This window comes from Gorilla gorilla, chromosome 1 (assembly GCF_029281585.2).
Source record: "Gorilla gorilla gorilla isolate KB3781 chromosome 1, NHGRI_mGorGor1-v2.1_pri, whole genome shotgun sequence".
NCBI lineage: Eukaryota > Metazoa > Chordata > Mammalia > Primates > Hominidae > Gorilla > Gorilla gorilla.
The window spans coordinates 175,825,672-175,842,104 of record NC_073224.2 but is presented as its reverse complement, the minus strand read 5'-3'; the positions used below and the strand labels follow the sequence as shown (position 1 = coordinate 175,842,104).

At 39.8% G+C, this 16,433-nt stretch overlaps 1 protein-coding gene across 3 annotated transcripts in view; it reads left to right on the top strand.

The window, feature by feature from the left end:
• Positions 1 to 16,433, top strand: part of ROR1 (receptor tyrosine kinase like orphan receptor 1) — a 406,019-nt gene that overhangs the window by 362,927 nt on the left and 26,659 nt on the right. For all 3 annotated transcript variants that reach the window (XM_031002544.3, XM_063698055.1, XM_055364815.2), the window contains 2 exons: positions 1,569 to 1,886; positions 3,908 to 4,153. In XM_031002544.3, coding sequence (XP_030858404.1) covers positions 1,569 to 1,886; positions 3,908 to 4,153 — 564 coding nt within the window. The remainder of the gene's footprint in view (positions 1 to 1,568; positions 1,887 to 3,907; positions 4,154 to 16,433) is intronic.

Here is a 16,433-nt window from a genome sequence, read left to right as displayed (position 1 = left end):
GAGAGGAGGCTGGGGGGAAGAGGGAGGAGGACTTTTTTTTTTTTTTTTTTTTTGAGATGGAGTCTCGCTCTGTCACCCAGGCTGGAATGCAGTGGCGCGATCTCAGCTCACTGCAAGCTCTGCTTCCTAGGTTCATGCCATTCTCCTGCATCAGCCTCCTGGAGGACTTTTTAACCAACCAAAAGAAGCAACTGTAGGAATAGGTAGTTGCCATTTTCTGAAGCCCTCATTTCAACAGGAAGAGAATTCTGAAATTTCAAAGAGCAGTAAGACTGACAGGGAGGAGCTGTTAAACACCCATTTCAACCTAATGTAAGAATGCCTTAATGTACTTTTAACTGAATATCCACAAAAACAAGTAGACATTTTGGGCCAGGCACAGTGGCTCACTCCTGTAATCCCAGCACTTTGGGAGTCTGAGGTGGGCAGATCACTTGAGGCCAGGAGTTCAAGACCAGCCTGGCCTACATAGCAAAACCACATCTCTACTAAAAAACAATACAAATATCAGCTGGGTGTGGTGGCACGTACCTGTAGTCCCAGCTATGTGGGAGGCTGAGGCATGAGAATCCCTTGAAACTGGAAGGCAGAAGTTGCACTGAGCTGAGAGCGTAACCCTGCACTCCAGCCTGGGCGACAGAGTGAGACTGTCTCAAAAAAAAAAAAAAGTGGAAGTTTTGATGTAAATAATTGGTAACCTATTTATAAAAATCCTCTCTTGGAGATTTCTAATGGGTATCAGCCTGGTGGCAAGTTTTTTTAAAAATTCATTTACCTTTGTTTATCCCAGCGTTTCCCAAACTTGTTGGCTTGTTTCTCAAGCACTATTCTATTTCACATGATTAATGTTCTGAGCAACATACTTGGGGAAATAATGTATCAGCAACCTCATAGGTTTCCTTGTGAGGTGTAAGCTCCTTGTCAATAGCGGTATTCAAAGGTAGGCTGGTGCGCTTTTTGTGCATCTTACCCTACTAGTAAGAGATTAAGCTAAGGAACCACTAACATTCGATGATACACATTGGAACAATTGTACTGTGCTCTTTGAGAACTTCCAAGTGAGTTGCCTCATTTTCAGAAGATGGAGTAGAAAGTATTCCAGCCACAAAGAAATTAAGCAAGTTACCCTAAGTCATCCAGCAAGACACAGAACTGGATCCTGTGCTCAGGCTCAGCCACTGCGGAAACAAGGTCTGTCCCTACAGCTGTCAAATGTTTTAGAAGCCTCACAAAACTAATAAAAAGCACCAGATGAAACACAAAGTTCGATTGCTTTGTAGTAAAAAATGAAAAATATATTGTACTTTAACTGAATTAATTTTTTTATTAGGAAATGGTACATATGTAATTTAATCCTGTTTTTTTAACTTTATAGTCAAAGTGGTTTTTTTCAAGCCAGTGAAAGTAAGCTGCTTAGACATCTGAAATGAATCTCCTTCTGTGGGCCTTGTCTGTTTCAGCACAGCGGATTCCTTGCAATGTGTGTTTATATCTGATATCCGTTGACTAGATAACCAAAGAAGATAAACCCTGGCCTCTGGGAGTTAATAATTGTGTTTGTTTTCCAGCTGCCTTCACTATGATTGGCACTTCCAGTCACTTATCTGATAAGTGTTCTCAGTTCGCCATTCCTTCCCTGTGCCACTATGCCTTCCCGTACTGCGATGAAACTTCATCCGTCCCAAAGCCCCGTGACTTGTGTCGTGATGAATGTGAAATCCTGGAGAATGTCCTGTGTCAAACAGAGTACATTTTTGCAAGATCAAATCCCATGATTCTGATGAGGCTGAAACTGCCAAACTGTGAAGATCTTCCCCAGCCAGAGAGCCCAGAAGCTGCGAACTGTATCCGGATTGGAATTCCCATGGCAGATCCTATAAATAAAAGTAAGTGGTAGCCCCTGACCTTCTGTGCTCTTCTAAGGGTCAGCAACCTGTTGGCACAGGGAAAACTGGACCTTGACCCATAGTGATTTTCATACTGTTAATCAAATTATTTTCCAATGGGCTGAGTACTGTGCCTGAGCATTCAGTGGTGGATTAGACATAGTTATCTTCAAGAAGCTTCATGAAGACAATAATTTTAAAATATGGGATATGGTTTCTCAATAACTTAAACATAGAATTACTATATGACCTAGCAATTCTACTCCTGAGTGTGTAATCAAAAGAACTGAAAACAGACGTTCAAACAAAAACTCATATGAGAATATTTATAACAACACTATTTACAATAGCCAAAAGGTGGAAATGACCCAAATGCCATCAGTAGAGGAGCGGTTAAACAAATTGTGGTATATCCAGACAGTGAAACATTATTTATCCATAAAAAGGAATGAAATACAGATACATGCTACAAACCTGGATGAACCTGGAAAACATTATACTAAGTAAAAGAAGCCAGACACCATTGTATGATCCATTTATATGAAATTTCCAGAATAGATAAATCCATATAGACAGAATTCAGATTAGTGGTTACCAGGGGCCAGGCTAGGGGTAGTGGAGAGTGATTGTTTAATAGATATGGGGTTTCCTCTTAGGGTAATATAAGTGTTCTAGAACCTATAGTGGTGAAGGTTGTACAATATTGTGAAAGAACTAAATAAATGCACTAATGGTACATGTAATGGTAAGTGTATTATAGCAAGTATCAGTACATTCTCACATTGCTATAAAGAAATACCTGAGACAGGGTAATTTATAAAGAAAGGAAGTTCAATTGGCTCACATGTGGTTCTGCAGACTGTACAGGGAGTATAGCAGCTTCTGCTTCTGAGGAGTCCTCAGGAAGCTTCTAATCATGGCAGAAGGTGAAGGGAGAGCAAGCTTCTTACATGGCAGGAGCAGGAGCAAGAGAGAGTGAGTGGGGAGGTGCCACATGCTTTTAAATGACCATGAGAATGAGAACTTACTATCCCAAGGACAGTACCACGGGGGGTTGGTGCTAAACCATTCACAAGAAACCTGCTCCCATGATCCAGTCACCTCCCACCAGGCCCCACCTCCAACCCTGGGGATTACAATTCAACATGAGATTTGGTGGGGACACAGACCCAAACCATATCATACCGCCATTTTAAAGATATAGATGGGTTTGCCTCCATCCCCTACCCCATCAACAGCACCAAGCAAAAGACTATTTCAGTGTACATTTCCCTTTCATCTAGAATTAATCTCACCGGCAATTTTTTAGTTTCCTTTTGATCATTAATACTATTTTATGAGTTAAGTAAATGAATGCATCTAAAATGCTTAACACATGGTAAGGGCTCAGTAGCAACATTATTATTATTGTCATTACTCCTCCAAACTCCAATTCAGTTCGACTGTATAGATTCTGCAGTGCTTTTAAGCCCCTGTGGTCACCTGCGAGGTCTACTTAGTGGGATCTGCTTCTCAAGGGTGCCGACCCCATCAGCACAGAGATAGCCCCCACTTTTGTTAGAAACCCGGAATGCACAGTCTCTGATAAGCATGTTCTGTGAATTACAATACCAACTAGATTCATTATTACATGATTTCATGTCTAAGGCTGTCAATCAGAATGGAAGGAAAAGTTTGGCTTGAACCTTCCTTGAACCGTTCACTAGGAAATTACTTCTGTGCCCCCAGGTCCCACCCCAGTTCCGATTTCTTCTGTGTTCAATGTTAAAAATACTTTTGGAAGACTGATTTTATTCCTGAAGCAAAAGCTTTAAATCCTCCCAGGAATGTAACTGCAAGGCAGGCCCTGGGTCCAAGCCCAGCAAAGCAGGGAGACTGCCCTGCATGGCCCCTGACCAGCAGGGAAGCTGTGGCCATGAGGTTAATTACCTGCCCTCCCCTCCAGAAACTGCTGGCTAGAGGAGAGCTCCAGCATCTCCTGTGTTTCTTTCTAATTGTTTGGGTTTTTGTGTGTTTTTCAGATCACAAGTGTTATAACAGCACAGGTGTGGACTACCGGGGGACCGTCAGTGTGACCAAATCAGGGCGCCAGTGCCAGCCATGGAATTCCCAGTATCCCCACACACACACTTTCACCGCCCTTCGGTTCCCAGAGCTGAATGGAGGCCATTCCTACTGCCGCAACCCAGGGAATCAGAAGGAAGCTCCCTGGTGCTTCACCTTGGATGAAAACTTTAAGTCTGATCTGTGTGACATCCCAGCTTGCGGTAAATAGAAGTCATTGCCCCTAATGTATTCAATCACCTTTAAAGATCCCTATCCTACCCCTCTTCATTTAGGAGAATCCTATAAGGGGGGCAAAGAAAATGGACAGTATTTGCTTGATCTCAATCTGGTTTTAGGGTAAACCTTGCCGTTTGTACATAAAACACCTTGTAAGGTACCAAAACACGTTCTCAAGAAGTCAACTGCCTTTATACCTGCAGCCATTGCACTTGTGGATGTAACAGGGACCCAGCCCTCCAGAGGCACAGTTGAGACAGTTTATCACAATGATTTTTATAGGAAAAGATGTTACCCAGAATGGTCTGTGTCCAAGTGGACCTTTTTAGCAAAAAAAGGAATATTGGAAGCAGGAAGAAATTGTTTTCTGTATGCCTTAAGAACACCACAAGGCAGGATGAATCTACAACCATTACTCGGTCATCCAGGGCAATCTGTGGGTAAACTGTGTCCTTCGTTATGTCTGTTAATACTGCAGAAGAAGCATATAGGTATCTAGTAAGAAAATGGAATTCCTGAGTCAGTTAACTGTTCCTTTTTCTAGAAAATGTTTGGAGAAAATAATGAAAATGGGCCAAGCATGGTGGCTTATACCTGTAGTCTCAACACTTTGGGAAGGCTGAGGCAGGAGGATCATTTGAGCTCAGGGGTTCAAGACCAGCCCAGGCAACATAGTGAGACTCCATCTCTACCAAAAAAAAAGAAAAAAAAAAAAAGAAAATGTTGGTGAAACCTGGAGTTAGGAACTATTTTGGAACTAATTCATCTTCCTGATCCTAGTTATCATAGATATCATAGATAATGCCAAGTTTCCCAGGCATAGTGGGAGAGTCAGGATGTCACTGCTGGAAAAGCCAAAGCTGCAGGGTAGGAGGGTGGGCAAACAAGAGCAATAGTCATGGGACCCACAATACAAAGTGAGCTCGGTGTTTAACCAGATGATTATTCAAGCCATTCATTCAGAATATTTGTTGAGTACCTACTAAGTGCCAAGTACTTACTCATCCGAGCATGGGGAGACGCCAGGGACCCTAAGGAGGGAGTAGGCATAGCACATCCACAAAGAAGCAAGGAGTCATGGAGGCGAAACAAGCAAAAGGGAGAGTAGCAGAAGATTAGGTCGGGAAAGTAACAGGACCCAATCATGTAAAGCTGTGTAGGCCATTGGAGGAGTTAAGCTTTGACCCTGAATGAGTTGGGAAAGCATGAGAGGGTTTTGAGCAGAAGGGTGACATGACCTGACTTATATGTTTGAAGGCTCACCTGGGCTGCTGGGTTGAGACTGCCTGTGGGAAGGATGCAAGAGCAAAAGCAAGGAGATCAGTTGGGAAGCTACTGCAGGAATGCAGGGGAGAGATAAAGTGGCCTTGACAGGAGGAGGAGTGGAAGACGGAGGGACACGTGGGCAGATTCTGGATATGTGTTGAAATTGGAGACAAGAGGAGTCACTGATGGATCAGATGTGGGATATAAATGATGGAAGGAATCAAGAGTGACTCTGGAGCTTCTCCATGGAATTGCCTTTTGCTGAGACGGAGAAAACTATAGGAGGAATAAATTTAGTGGGAGCTGGAATCAAGAGTTTTTGTTCATGCTGAGTTTGAGATGCCTTTTAGAAATCCAAAAAGAGATACTGAGGAGGCAGTTTTGTATCACAGACTGAAGTTCAAGTTAGGGTCTGGGATGAGATGGATACGAAGGAAATGTTGGCATACAGATGGCATGTAAGGCCATGACACCTGAAGGAAAGAGGAGCATATCTACTTAACAAAAGAGAAGGAAATGTCAGTGCAAGACAAAGAAAGCTAGCTTTAGACTCTGGGTCAGGGGCAGTAGCTTCAGTTCCTAATGTAATAATGATCTAACTGAGTGGCTACCGTGTGCCAGATCCTATGTGAGACACCTTACCTCTGTCACCTCATTCAATCTTCATATCCAGCTTCTATCATCCTCATGTTATGGATAAGAAAACTGACACTCAGTAAGAATTAAAAGGTTTGCTCAAAGACACTCAGCTATCAGTGACTGAATCATGATTTTAACTCAGGTCAGCCTGATTCCCAAACCTGTTGGCTCTTTCCACTAAGCATACTCTCTCTCTAGAGAGCAAAATGAATCTGCTTAATGGCAACAATAACAGGTAAACAATAAATATATAGTTTGTAGTAAAAGCAGTTTATTGTAATAGGTAAGGACATGGGTTCTCATGTTTAAGTGCCTGGGTTTGAATCCCAGGTCTTCAATGAAATAGCTGTGTGCTCTTAGCCCCTTCTAATCTCATTTTTCTTATCAGTAAAATGAGAAAATAATGATACACACTTAGGATTTATTGTGAGAATAAATTAGTTGTTAACTGAAAACCCTATGATGTCCGAACATAGTAAATGTTCAGTACATATTATCTATTATTATATAGTCAATATATAAAGATAAATCGATTCGAATTATCACATAGTCAACATATATAAATAAATGCTTGCTCTCAGCTCAGCAAATATTGTTTGAGAGCCCACCATGGAGTAGGAAGGTTATAAGAGGAATAAAATGATTCATGCTTTTGAGGTATGTCAGTTACAATGCAGTATGTATGATACAATAGAAGTTAGCACAAATGTTATGGAACAAAGAAGAGGAAGGGCTTAAAAAAATACTAAAGAAATCCATAAGAAAAAGTATTAAAAATATTGAAAAGAACCCTAATGATGAAAATTTGAGAAACTCTTATTCTATAATTTTGTTCCTACCTGTTACTTGTTATTATAGTGACTTTACTTGCAAAATGGTTTTACGGAAAGTTGAACACAACAAATTTTACAAAGATCACCACACCCCCTTTGTGTTGCTGGATTTCATAACCTTCATATGGGCTTTAACATACTTTCATACGTATTACAAAGTAACCTCTTGCAGAGCCATTGTTGATCATTTCAAGGAAAGTTATTCTGTATTTTGTAATGGTTTGCACTTCATTTATGACATTTTCCGTGTTATGTTTTCAACAGTGATAAGAAAGGAATAAAAACAAAACATAGATTTACTTAGTTGCCCCATTCCTTCTCCTAAACCAGGTAAGGTATGAGAGTCTGCAAGAGAGTCCAGGATAAAAGCAGTACTTACTAAGCACCTTCCATGCACCAGGCACAGTGCTAGGGTTTTCACATGCTTTCTTTATCCTCATCCTCATACTCTGACAGGTATTATTAACCCTATTTTTGCTGATATAGAAACTGAGGCTGAGAAAGCCCCAGGGTCATCCAGCTAGTAAATGGAAGGTCTGTCTGATTCCAAGCTCATCTTCTTGCTACTCTTCTGTGCTACTTCGGGTTATTGGTTGATGTACAGAGGAAACCAAATGAATTGGTTTGTTTTGTTTCTTTGTTTTTTGAGACAGGATCTTGCTATGTTGCCCAGGCTGGTCTCTAACTCCTGGGCCCAATAAATCTTTCTGCCTTGGCCTCCTGAGTACCTGGGACTACAGGTATGCACCACCATGCCCAGCTTTAAATGAATTGTTTTAAGAAAGAAATGGGCTGGGCTTGGTGGCTCACGCCTGTAATCTCAGCACTTTGGGAGGCCGTGGCAGGCAGATCACTTGAGGTCAGGAGTTCAAGACCAGCTGGCCAACATGGTGAAACCCCGTCTCTACCAAAAATACAAAAATTAGCCAGGTGTGGTGGCATGCACCTGTAATCCCCGCTAGTTAGGAGGCTGAGGCATGAGAATCGCTTGAACTTGGGAGGCGGAGGTTGCAGTGAGCCGAGATCGCACCACTGCACTCCAGCCTGGGCGATAGAGCGAGACTCAGTCTCAAGAAGAAAAAAGAAAGAAAGAAAAGAAAAGCATTATTCTTTCCACCCTAGGTAAACACTATTGTTCTTTGGGTGACTTCTGACCCTTAATTTCCAACCAATGCCTATCAGAAGTAGGGAAGTAATTTGTCCAGAAGCTGGAAGACATATTGATACTCTGATTCAAGGACTCAAGCTCTATTACGATTAGTTTAAGCAAAGACTACAAATTATACCTAAAAAGTACTCGTTTTCATTTCGATGCTCTTCCTGCAGCATCCAGATCAAACCCATGCTAGGAGGGATGAAAGAAACCTTCAAAAGGTCTTTCAGACTGAGTAGAAAGAGGGAGATCACTTACATCTACAGGATACCTACTATGTGCCTGCATGGTGCCTGGTGCTTTACATATTCATCTCCGTTTAAAACTCACAACCATGCTGTGGGGTAGGTATGATTAACATACTTCACTGAGGTTCAAAGGGGCTACAGGAGTCGTCTAAATCACACAGCCAACCACTGTCTGCATAGAGCTCTGACCAAACTCAAAGCTCATGCTCTTTTACCAGACACTCTGCTATCTCTCATTTGAAGATTTTTCTGAAATAAATACAAGCATGATGATTGGTTCCACCTCTGGATTACATCATGCCGATTTCCATTATATGATATGACATCAAAATCTTCCCGTGCTGATGAAGAACTCTATCATAGTATTACTCAGTGTGTTATTATCTTAGTATTAATCAGTATAGCGATGTTGAAAACCCTTGGAATATTTCTTTTCTGAATATATGTGCAGAGGACACAGTGAAAATCCTGAGGACTGGTTAATACTAGTCACATGAGAGATGAATTTAGATGAAAGTTAAATATAGAGATGACAAGGCAGTTTTCACCACTTAGATTTTTTTTTAAAGAACATTTTCATTTTATTTTAAAACAAAGCAGTTCCTCTTGAATTCTTCAAGCCAAGCCACGAATATATCCATTAAAGGAACAGGGAAGCCTTGACATATGATCAATAAGCTGCTGGAGGGCCAGTAGCTCCCAGGTGGGATTTCTGAGAAGACAGCAGGTCAGCATCAGCTGTGCTCAGGGGTATGCGTGTCTTCTCCCAGTCGCCCTCAGCCCACCTCTAACAAACTGATCATCATGGAATCCTATTTTTATAACTCCTTTGGGGCATTTGATTTTTTTTTCTCATTTCATTGTCACAAAACCATGAAAGATCAAGTAGGAATTTCCAGCCCTGTTTTACCATATGAGAAAATCAGGGCCCAGAGAAGTGAGAAGACTTACCTAAGATCACAAATGAATTCATGGAAACCAGGTCTCCTATCTCTAGGACCACTGCTCTTTGTTCTACACCAGTGATTCTCAACCAGGGGCAATTTCATCTTCCAGGGAACATTTGGCAATTTCTGGAGAGATTTTGGTTATCACAAGTGGGTGGGGTTGGGGGATGCTACTGGCAACTGTTGTGTAGATGTCAGGGATGTTGCTAAACACCCTGCAGTACCCAGAACAGCCCACACAATGAATCAGCTAGCCCAAAATGTTGAATGTTGGGGTTGAGGAACTCTTTTCTACACTGTACAATTGTAAACTATAGAATAACAATAATATTCAATAGTAATTATCATGTATTGTATGCTTACAATGAGCTGAAAACTCTGCTGACACTTTTAGGCATTATCTCATGTTTAAATAGTTCTATCCCCCTAGGAGTAGGTTTTATTATACCCAAGAAAGAAAACTGAGACTTGGAGAGGTTAAGTAACATGTGTCCGAGGTCACATGGTTAATAAGAAGTGGACCCAGGACTCACATCTGTACTCAGCCTTTTAAACTGTGGTTTATGCATGTATGTTGTGTATGTGTTTTTGTGTGTGTAAACAGATAAAACTTGAGAATAACTTCATTTTACAGTGAGTTGTAAGCTAGTGGGGCAGATTTGAAATGAGCCCTTTTTCTCCTCCATCCTGAATGAGACAGAGTCTCATAGGAAAATTCCTGCATTCTTTAGCTAACTCAAAGTTAAGGAGATTTCAGAATCTCCATGGGGTTTCTCATTTTCCTACTGATAACTTTTGTTTTAGTTTCAACTAAGTAAAGCTAAAAGAAGCGTAGGCCTAATTAAATAGAAAATGTGAACGTTTGTTGTACTTTCTCTAATAAAGGCGCTTGAGAACAGTCTGCTGCAGATTGTTTCATCTGTGAACCTTCACTCCAGAGCAGAATATAAAATTAAGTACAACTAAATATGGCTGTTGTAAATTCTGGGAATTGGCTTGGCTAGGATTATATGCATATGCCCAGACAGTGCTTAGAGAAAGTGAAAAAAAAAGACAAAAGTTGGTTTGGGCAAGACCTGGCTTCTCATCCTCCATGTCTTTTCTTTCATGTCACAGGCATCTAACAATTAGAATTACTAATTATTTATTCATTCACTCACAGAAACCAATATATGTTGAGCTTCTACTGTGTCTCAGACCCTGTGAACAAGCTAAATCAGACCATGCCCTTGTGTAGCCTACAATCTAATGAAGGAATCAGATGGAAAAAAAATATGAATCACATTAAGTATTGTCATATAGTTCCCAGTTTTATGTCTGCTCTTATGTGCATGGCATTTTAATGATGACTACTGCTTGTTGAATACTGTGCTAAGATATCTGTGCCAGCATCTAGCCTAGGACTTAGTTGGTGCTTAATAAAATGTGTTGAATTAATTGGTTTAATCCACACGGTAAACACAAGATAAAGGTGTCATCTCCATTTTCCTAAAGGAAAAACAGGCATTGTTGTTTTTACTGAAGCCAAGATTCAAACCAATTCCATAGAATTTCATATCCATTCCTCCATCTACCATGCCATAACTGCTTAAACAATAGAGTCCTGATTATTTCAGAGGAACACACATTCCTTTATTATTTTCCCTTTCCCTTTGATCATTGTGATCTCTCTGGGTCTTTGGGATGCTGCCCATTGATATTCTTACTTGCAGCTCCAGGGATATAGGAATGAAGCCCCCAGCCACAAAGATATCTACTCTGAGAGACCCTACTGTGCTCCTCTTAGATGCAGCCCTGATATAGATTAGCTCCCCAGCAGCTCCACCCACATCTCACAGGGTGTGCCCTTCTCCCATTAAGTCCCATCTCCTCTCTTTCTGGAAGCCCCATGTCTCCTCCAGTCCTCAAAGTTGGCCATCTTCTCTGCCTGCAAAGCTTCATTCACTATGCTTTCACCTTTTGTTGTGGTCACCTTCCAAGTCAAATATCTTGGGTTGGGTGTAAACTAAATTGAGAAAGAAGCATTTTGCCTAAGTTCTTTCTAACTGGCATCTAGGCACACTGCCTAGGTTCACCATTTCACTGTAGCCCTTTATCATTGCTTTTCTATGCAGCTCTGGGGGTGTAGCTGTGGAAACTGTCAATACCTCTGAGAACTCCTTTTGCAACAATCTGTCCATTTTACTTTGGTTGTATTTTATTAATACCACAAGACTTATGTTCTCTCTCTCTCTCTTTCTCTCTCTCTCTCATTTAGATCCGCTATTTGTTTCTTTCTTGATTTGTATGGGAAGGCAGAATCCCAGTCGTATTGGTATTTTTATATTTAAACCATGGGCCTTTATTTTACCCTTGCTCAAATCCTGAGGCCACATTTCTTCCCCTAGCCATGCCAGCATGTCTGTTTCTCCTCTAAGTAAGGGTTTCTCCCTCTACCAAATAAAAGTTCCAAGCAGCAGTATTGTTTTTACTCCTAAACCAGCTTCACCAAAGAGTATCCATGATAAGAAAAGTGGTGAACCATTTGGCTCCATTTGGAGTTTTCATACCTGGCCTATTGCTTTTGTATTTCCTTTTAAGTCACTGGCTTGCAACAATTTGCCAAAGGGCGCATTGCCCAGTTTTGTGCCTGAATAGCCTTGACTTGTCCCATAATCTTACAAACACCCACCCTGGGCTCCAGTTTGTCACAAACCATATTCTGCAACGTGGTGGTTTACAGTTTGGGGCAAGGCAGATATTTTCCAGATTGTGAACACTGCCATTTTTAACTTGCTCTGTCAGCAGCCTTCTCCCATATTTCATAGAAGACCTGTTGTAAGGCAATTTGTCTTTCAGCCATTTCTTCAAAATAAAATTGAACGTTACAGTGAATTGGATGGTGGAGGGGGTAAAGGAGGAAGAAGTATAGCACTGTTTTATATAGTTTGAAGCTTTCTGGAAGAGTTGTTTTTATACTACAGAGATTTTCAAGATGTGCTTTCATTTCCAGTCTCTATACATTTTCAACAACAAAGTAAAGAACAATAGTGACCCAAAACTTATAGCTAAGTCATGTTCCATGAACATTTTTAACGATAAAATAATTTCTCTCAAAGGTTTTTTTGTTGTTGTTCCTAGTATATATTGAGTCATTTACCCAGTGTGTAAGCTGCTCTAGTAATAAGCTTCTGAAACCTTTGAACTTTTTGGGCTCACCACCATGCCAGTAAGAAATGCTTGTTGGTATCTTAACCTTTGGTGACAGAAATCTGATATAACACCACAATGATTGTTGCCACTGGCTTTGTTACAAACTGTTTTTTGGTTAAGCTTCTGTCAGGAAACACATGGCACAAGCTGATAGACTAAGGGAAATGTTATAATGTAATTATTTAGGGAGGCATTGGCAGAATTAGGAGAAACCATCAAGGAAAGGTGCGAGACCTGGGGCTAACATGAATGGGAGGTATTACCATCCTAGATCAGTTACCTTACCTTGCAGAATATAGCTGAGACTGAAGAGAGGGCTGTCCAGCCCACGCTGTGGCCTTTGGTAGAGGGATATAGTCAACCCTCAGCAACCCAGCAAGGAGGAAGCCAGAGGAACAAGGGTTTCAACCCATACTCTTCTCCTGCCTTTCATCTCTGGCAAATGACTCCCATAGGTTCAACCTAACTGGAAGCCACAGGTCAAAGGTATCCATTTACACTATCAGTAGAGGTTGGCCTCAGCAAGGAGCTGGTCAGAAAGGACCGAGACTGGATCTGGTGGGCTGAGGATACTCAGGGGAAATGTCATCACTGACTTTAAATCGCTTCATAAGAGTCAGCTTTAAATAAATTGTTTTAAGAAAGAAACGGGCTGGGCTCGGTGGCTTATGCCTGTAATCCTAGCACTTTGGGAGGCCGAAGCGGGCAGATCATTTAAGGTCAGGAGTTCAAAACCAGCCTGGCCAACATGGTGAAACCCCATCTCTACTAAAAATACAACAAAAAAAAATTAGCTGGGTGTGGTGGGGGGGTGCCTGTAATCCCAGCTACTCAGGAGGCTGAGGCAGGAGAGAATTGCTTGAACCCCAGAGGGGAGGTTACAGCGAGCTGAGATTGCACCACTGCACTCCAGCCTCGGTGACAGAGCGACACTCCGTCTCAAAAAAAAAAAAAAAAAAAAAAGTTCAGTAAGGGCCTAAATAAGTTATTTCAACTGAATTTATAAAATCAGAGAACCTTGGGAGCAACCATAGAAATCATCCAGCCTCTACTTGAACATTGCCAGACATCTCCAGAGACAGAGAAATCCTTCCACTTCAAAATGATTATGGAATGATTCCAGCTACTCAAAAGTTCTGCCTTTGTAAGCTAGAAACCAAAACTCATATGCAAAATCTGATTTTTTTTTAAATGTTGGCCACTGATTCCAATTTTTTTAAAAACCTAATAAAGAACAAGTCTATGGACTGGATCCAAATTTTAACTTCTGGATACTTTCTTACACAAATTTGAAGACATATGTCACATCCTTCATTTGATTTTCTCTTTGGCCTAAAGATCACATGGGTCCTCCTACATTTCCTTCCCCATTCTTCTCCTCTAGGTGTTTCCTAGTCCTTTAGAGCCCTCCTTAAAAATGTGGCTCTTAGAAGACACCTTTCAGTGCTTTTTAACCAGAGCAGGTAGAAGAGGACCATGATGTTCTTGATCATTACCCAGTATTGCCAATGAATACTATTATGTTGCTATAAGTGCCATATATAAAATTTTTTGAGCAATTGCATCATGCTGTTGCTGGGTTCATCTGAGCCTTTAAATCTTCAGTAAAACTTATTAGTAATCTTTTGTTTGTTTTTGGGGTTTGGTTACATCAACAATTATTTAGTAGATTTGTCTAATCATGGATTTTATAAACAAGGTCTTTAACCTTAAAGCAACTTATAATATTTATTTTTAAAATTTCAGCTTCTGGTTTGGATTCATTATATTAGCCTGTTGAGTATGATCCTCTAAAATTTTATTCCATAATTAAACAGGTATCTTTCCTAGATTCTGGCCATTTCAAGTTTGATAAACATATCATCAATGATAATGTTGAGCAGGCAGGATTCCTCAAGCATAGCCCAGTACAATTTGATGTTGATTGACTGATTAACACTATTAAATAAAGGCAGATGATGAATTACAAATACATCTGATGATATTATTATTCAACCTTTCATCTTGTCCATAAGAATGTCATAAGTCACTGGAGTCATTTGATCAAATGTTTTGCTAAAGTTTAAATGTGCTTAGTCTATCACTAATAATCTCATCAAAATGAAAGAGATTTAATTTTATACAACCTATAGAATTTTGTCAGTTAAAGATTGGCCCGATTAAAAAGTGGGCAAAGGACTTGAACAGACATTCCTCCAAAGAAGATATACAAATGGCCAAAAGCATATGAGAAGATGTTCAATATCACTAATAATTAGAGAAATGCAAATCAAAACCCCAGTGAGATACCATTTCACACCCATTAGAATGCCACTGTTAAAAAAATAGCAAGTGTGAAGAAATTGGAACCATTGTGATCTGTTGATAGGAATGTAAAATGGTGCAGCTGCTATGGAAAACAGAATGGAAGTTCCTAAAAAAAATTAAAGATAGAATTACCATCTGATGCAGAAATCCCATTTCTGAGTATTTAATCCAAAAGAATGGAAGTCGGGGTCTCAAAATATTTGTACACCCATGTTCACTGCAGCATTATTCACGATAGCCATTTAAGGCAGAAGCAACCCAAATGTCCATCAGTGGATGAATGGATAAAGAAAACATGGTATATGCAAACAATGGAATATTATTCAGTCATAAAAAGAAGGAAATCCTGTCACATGGTACAGCATCGTGAACCTAGAGGACATTAGACTAAGTAAAATACACCAGTCACAGAAAGATAGATACTGAATGATCCACTTATATGCAGTACCTAAAATAGTCAAAATCAGAAACAGAAAGTACCATGGTGGTTGTCAGGGCTGGGGGAAGGGGGGAAATGGGGAGTTATTCAATGGGCATAGAGTTTTAGTTTTGCAGCATGAAAAAGTTCTGGAGATTGGTTGCACAACAAGAATAAATATATGTAACATTATTGAAATGTAAAATTAAAAATGGTTAAGATGGTAAATTTTACGGTATTTTTTACAATTAAACATTTTTTTAATTATTAAAAAAGATTAGCCCAATTCTTTTATAGAGGAGGAAACTGAGGCCCTGAGAGTTTATAGAAACTTTTAGTGAACTTGTGTGGATTCCAGTTACTAAGATTTTTCCCAAATGCTCACAAATGAGTTGCTCTCCCTAACTTATTGTAGTTAAAACCTTTTCTGCAGGGAAAAATTTTAATCAATGTATATGGCCTATTCAGCATTTTTTTAAAAGAATTCATTTGAGAATACATAAGGCAATAGATCATCTACATAGTATTTCCATCATCAAGTCAAGAGAGTGAATGCCTGGGCCCAGCCTGCCAACTGAAGGCCTAATTACCTCTCTCTCGCCTTCCAGGCATATGCCTAAATCACTGGTGCAGGCCCCTATGTGCTACCAACCTGCTTATTTTATAGTTTTCAAGTAATAAATTGGTAATGATTCCTGTTTGTTTTCTATGGTTTTTAAATTTTTTTCAGTCAAGGTTATAATTTAAACTTGTTTAATTTCCCTTGAATTCAAGGTTCTGTAAGATTTCTTCCCACCTTTGCCATATTTAAAACCAGAGCCTTTTCTTGTTTTAACTCAAAGTAATATCCCAGATGATGTTTCACTTTATTAAAAGTACCTCTTTAATAAGAAATCATGATTACTTTGCTTTAAGCTTCAGGATAAGAAAGGAGTATTTTCTCCATTATATTTAATTACTAATCAAAGTATTGAATATCATTGTAAAAATAAAATAGGAATGTCAGATGTGAACTGTGATACCAAATTGTTTGATTTTTAAAAGGAAATTAATCATGTGATCTGGACTAAGTGGTTGGTTTCAAAAATCTCAAGTATTTAACTTGATGTAACTAATATGTGCATTTCACTTTTAAACAGTTATTCCAAAGTATTAAAAATCTTCAGCATTCTAATTTTCAGCCGATTTTCTCTGTAATGCATTGGAGGTGTCCATTACCCTTTAAAATGACTAGTAAGAATAATGTCCATTGTTCCAAAGT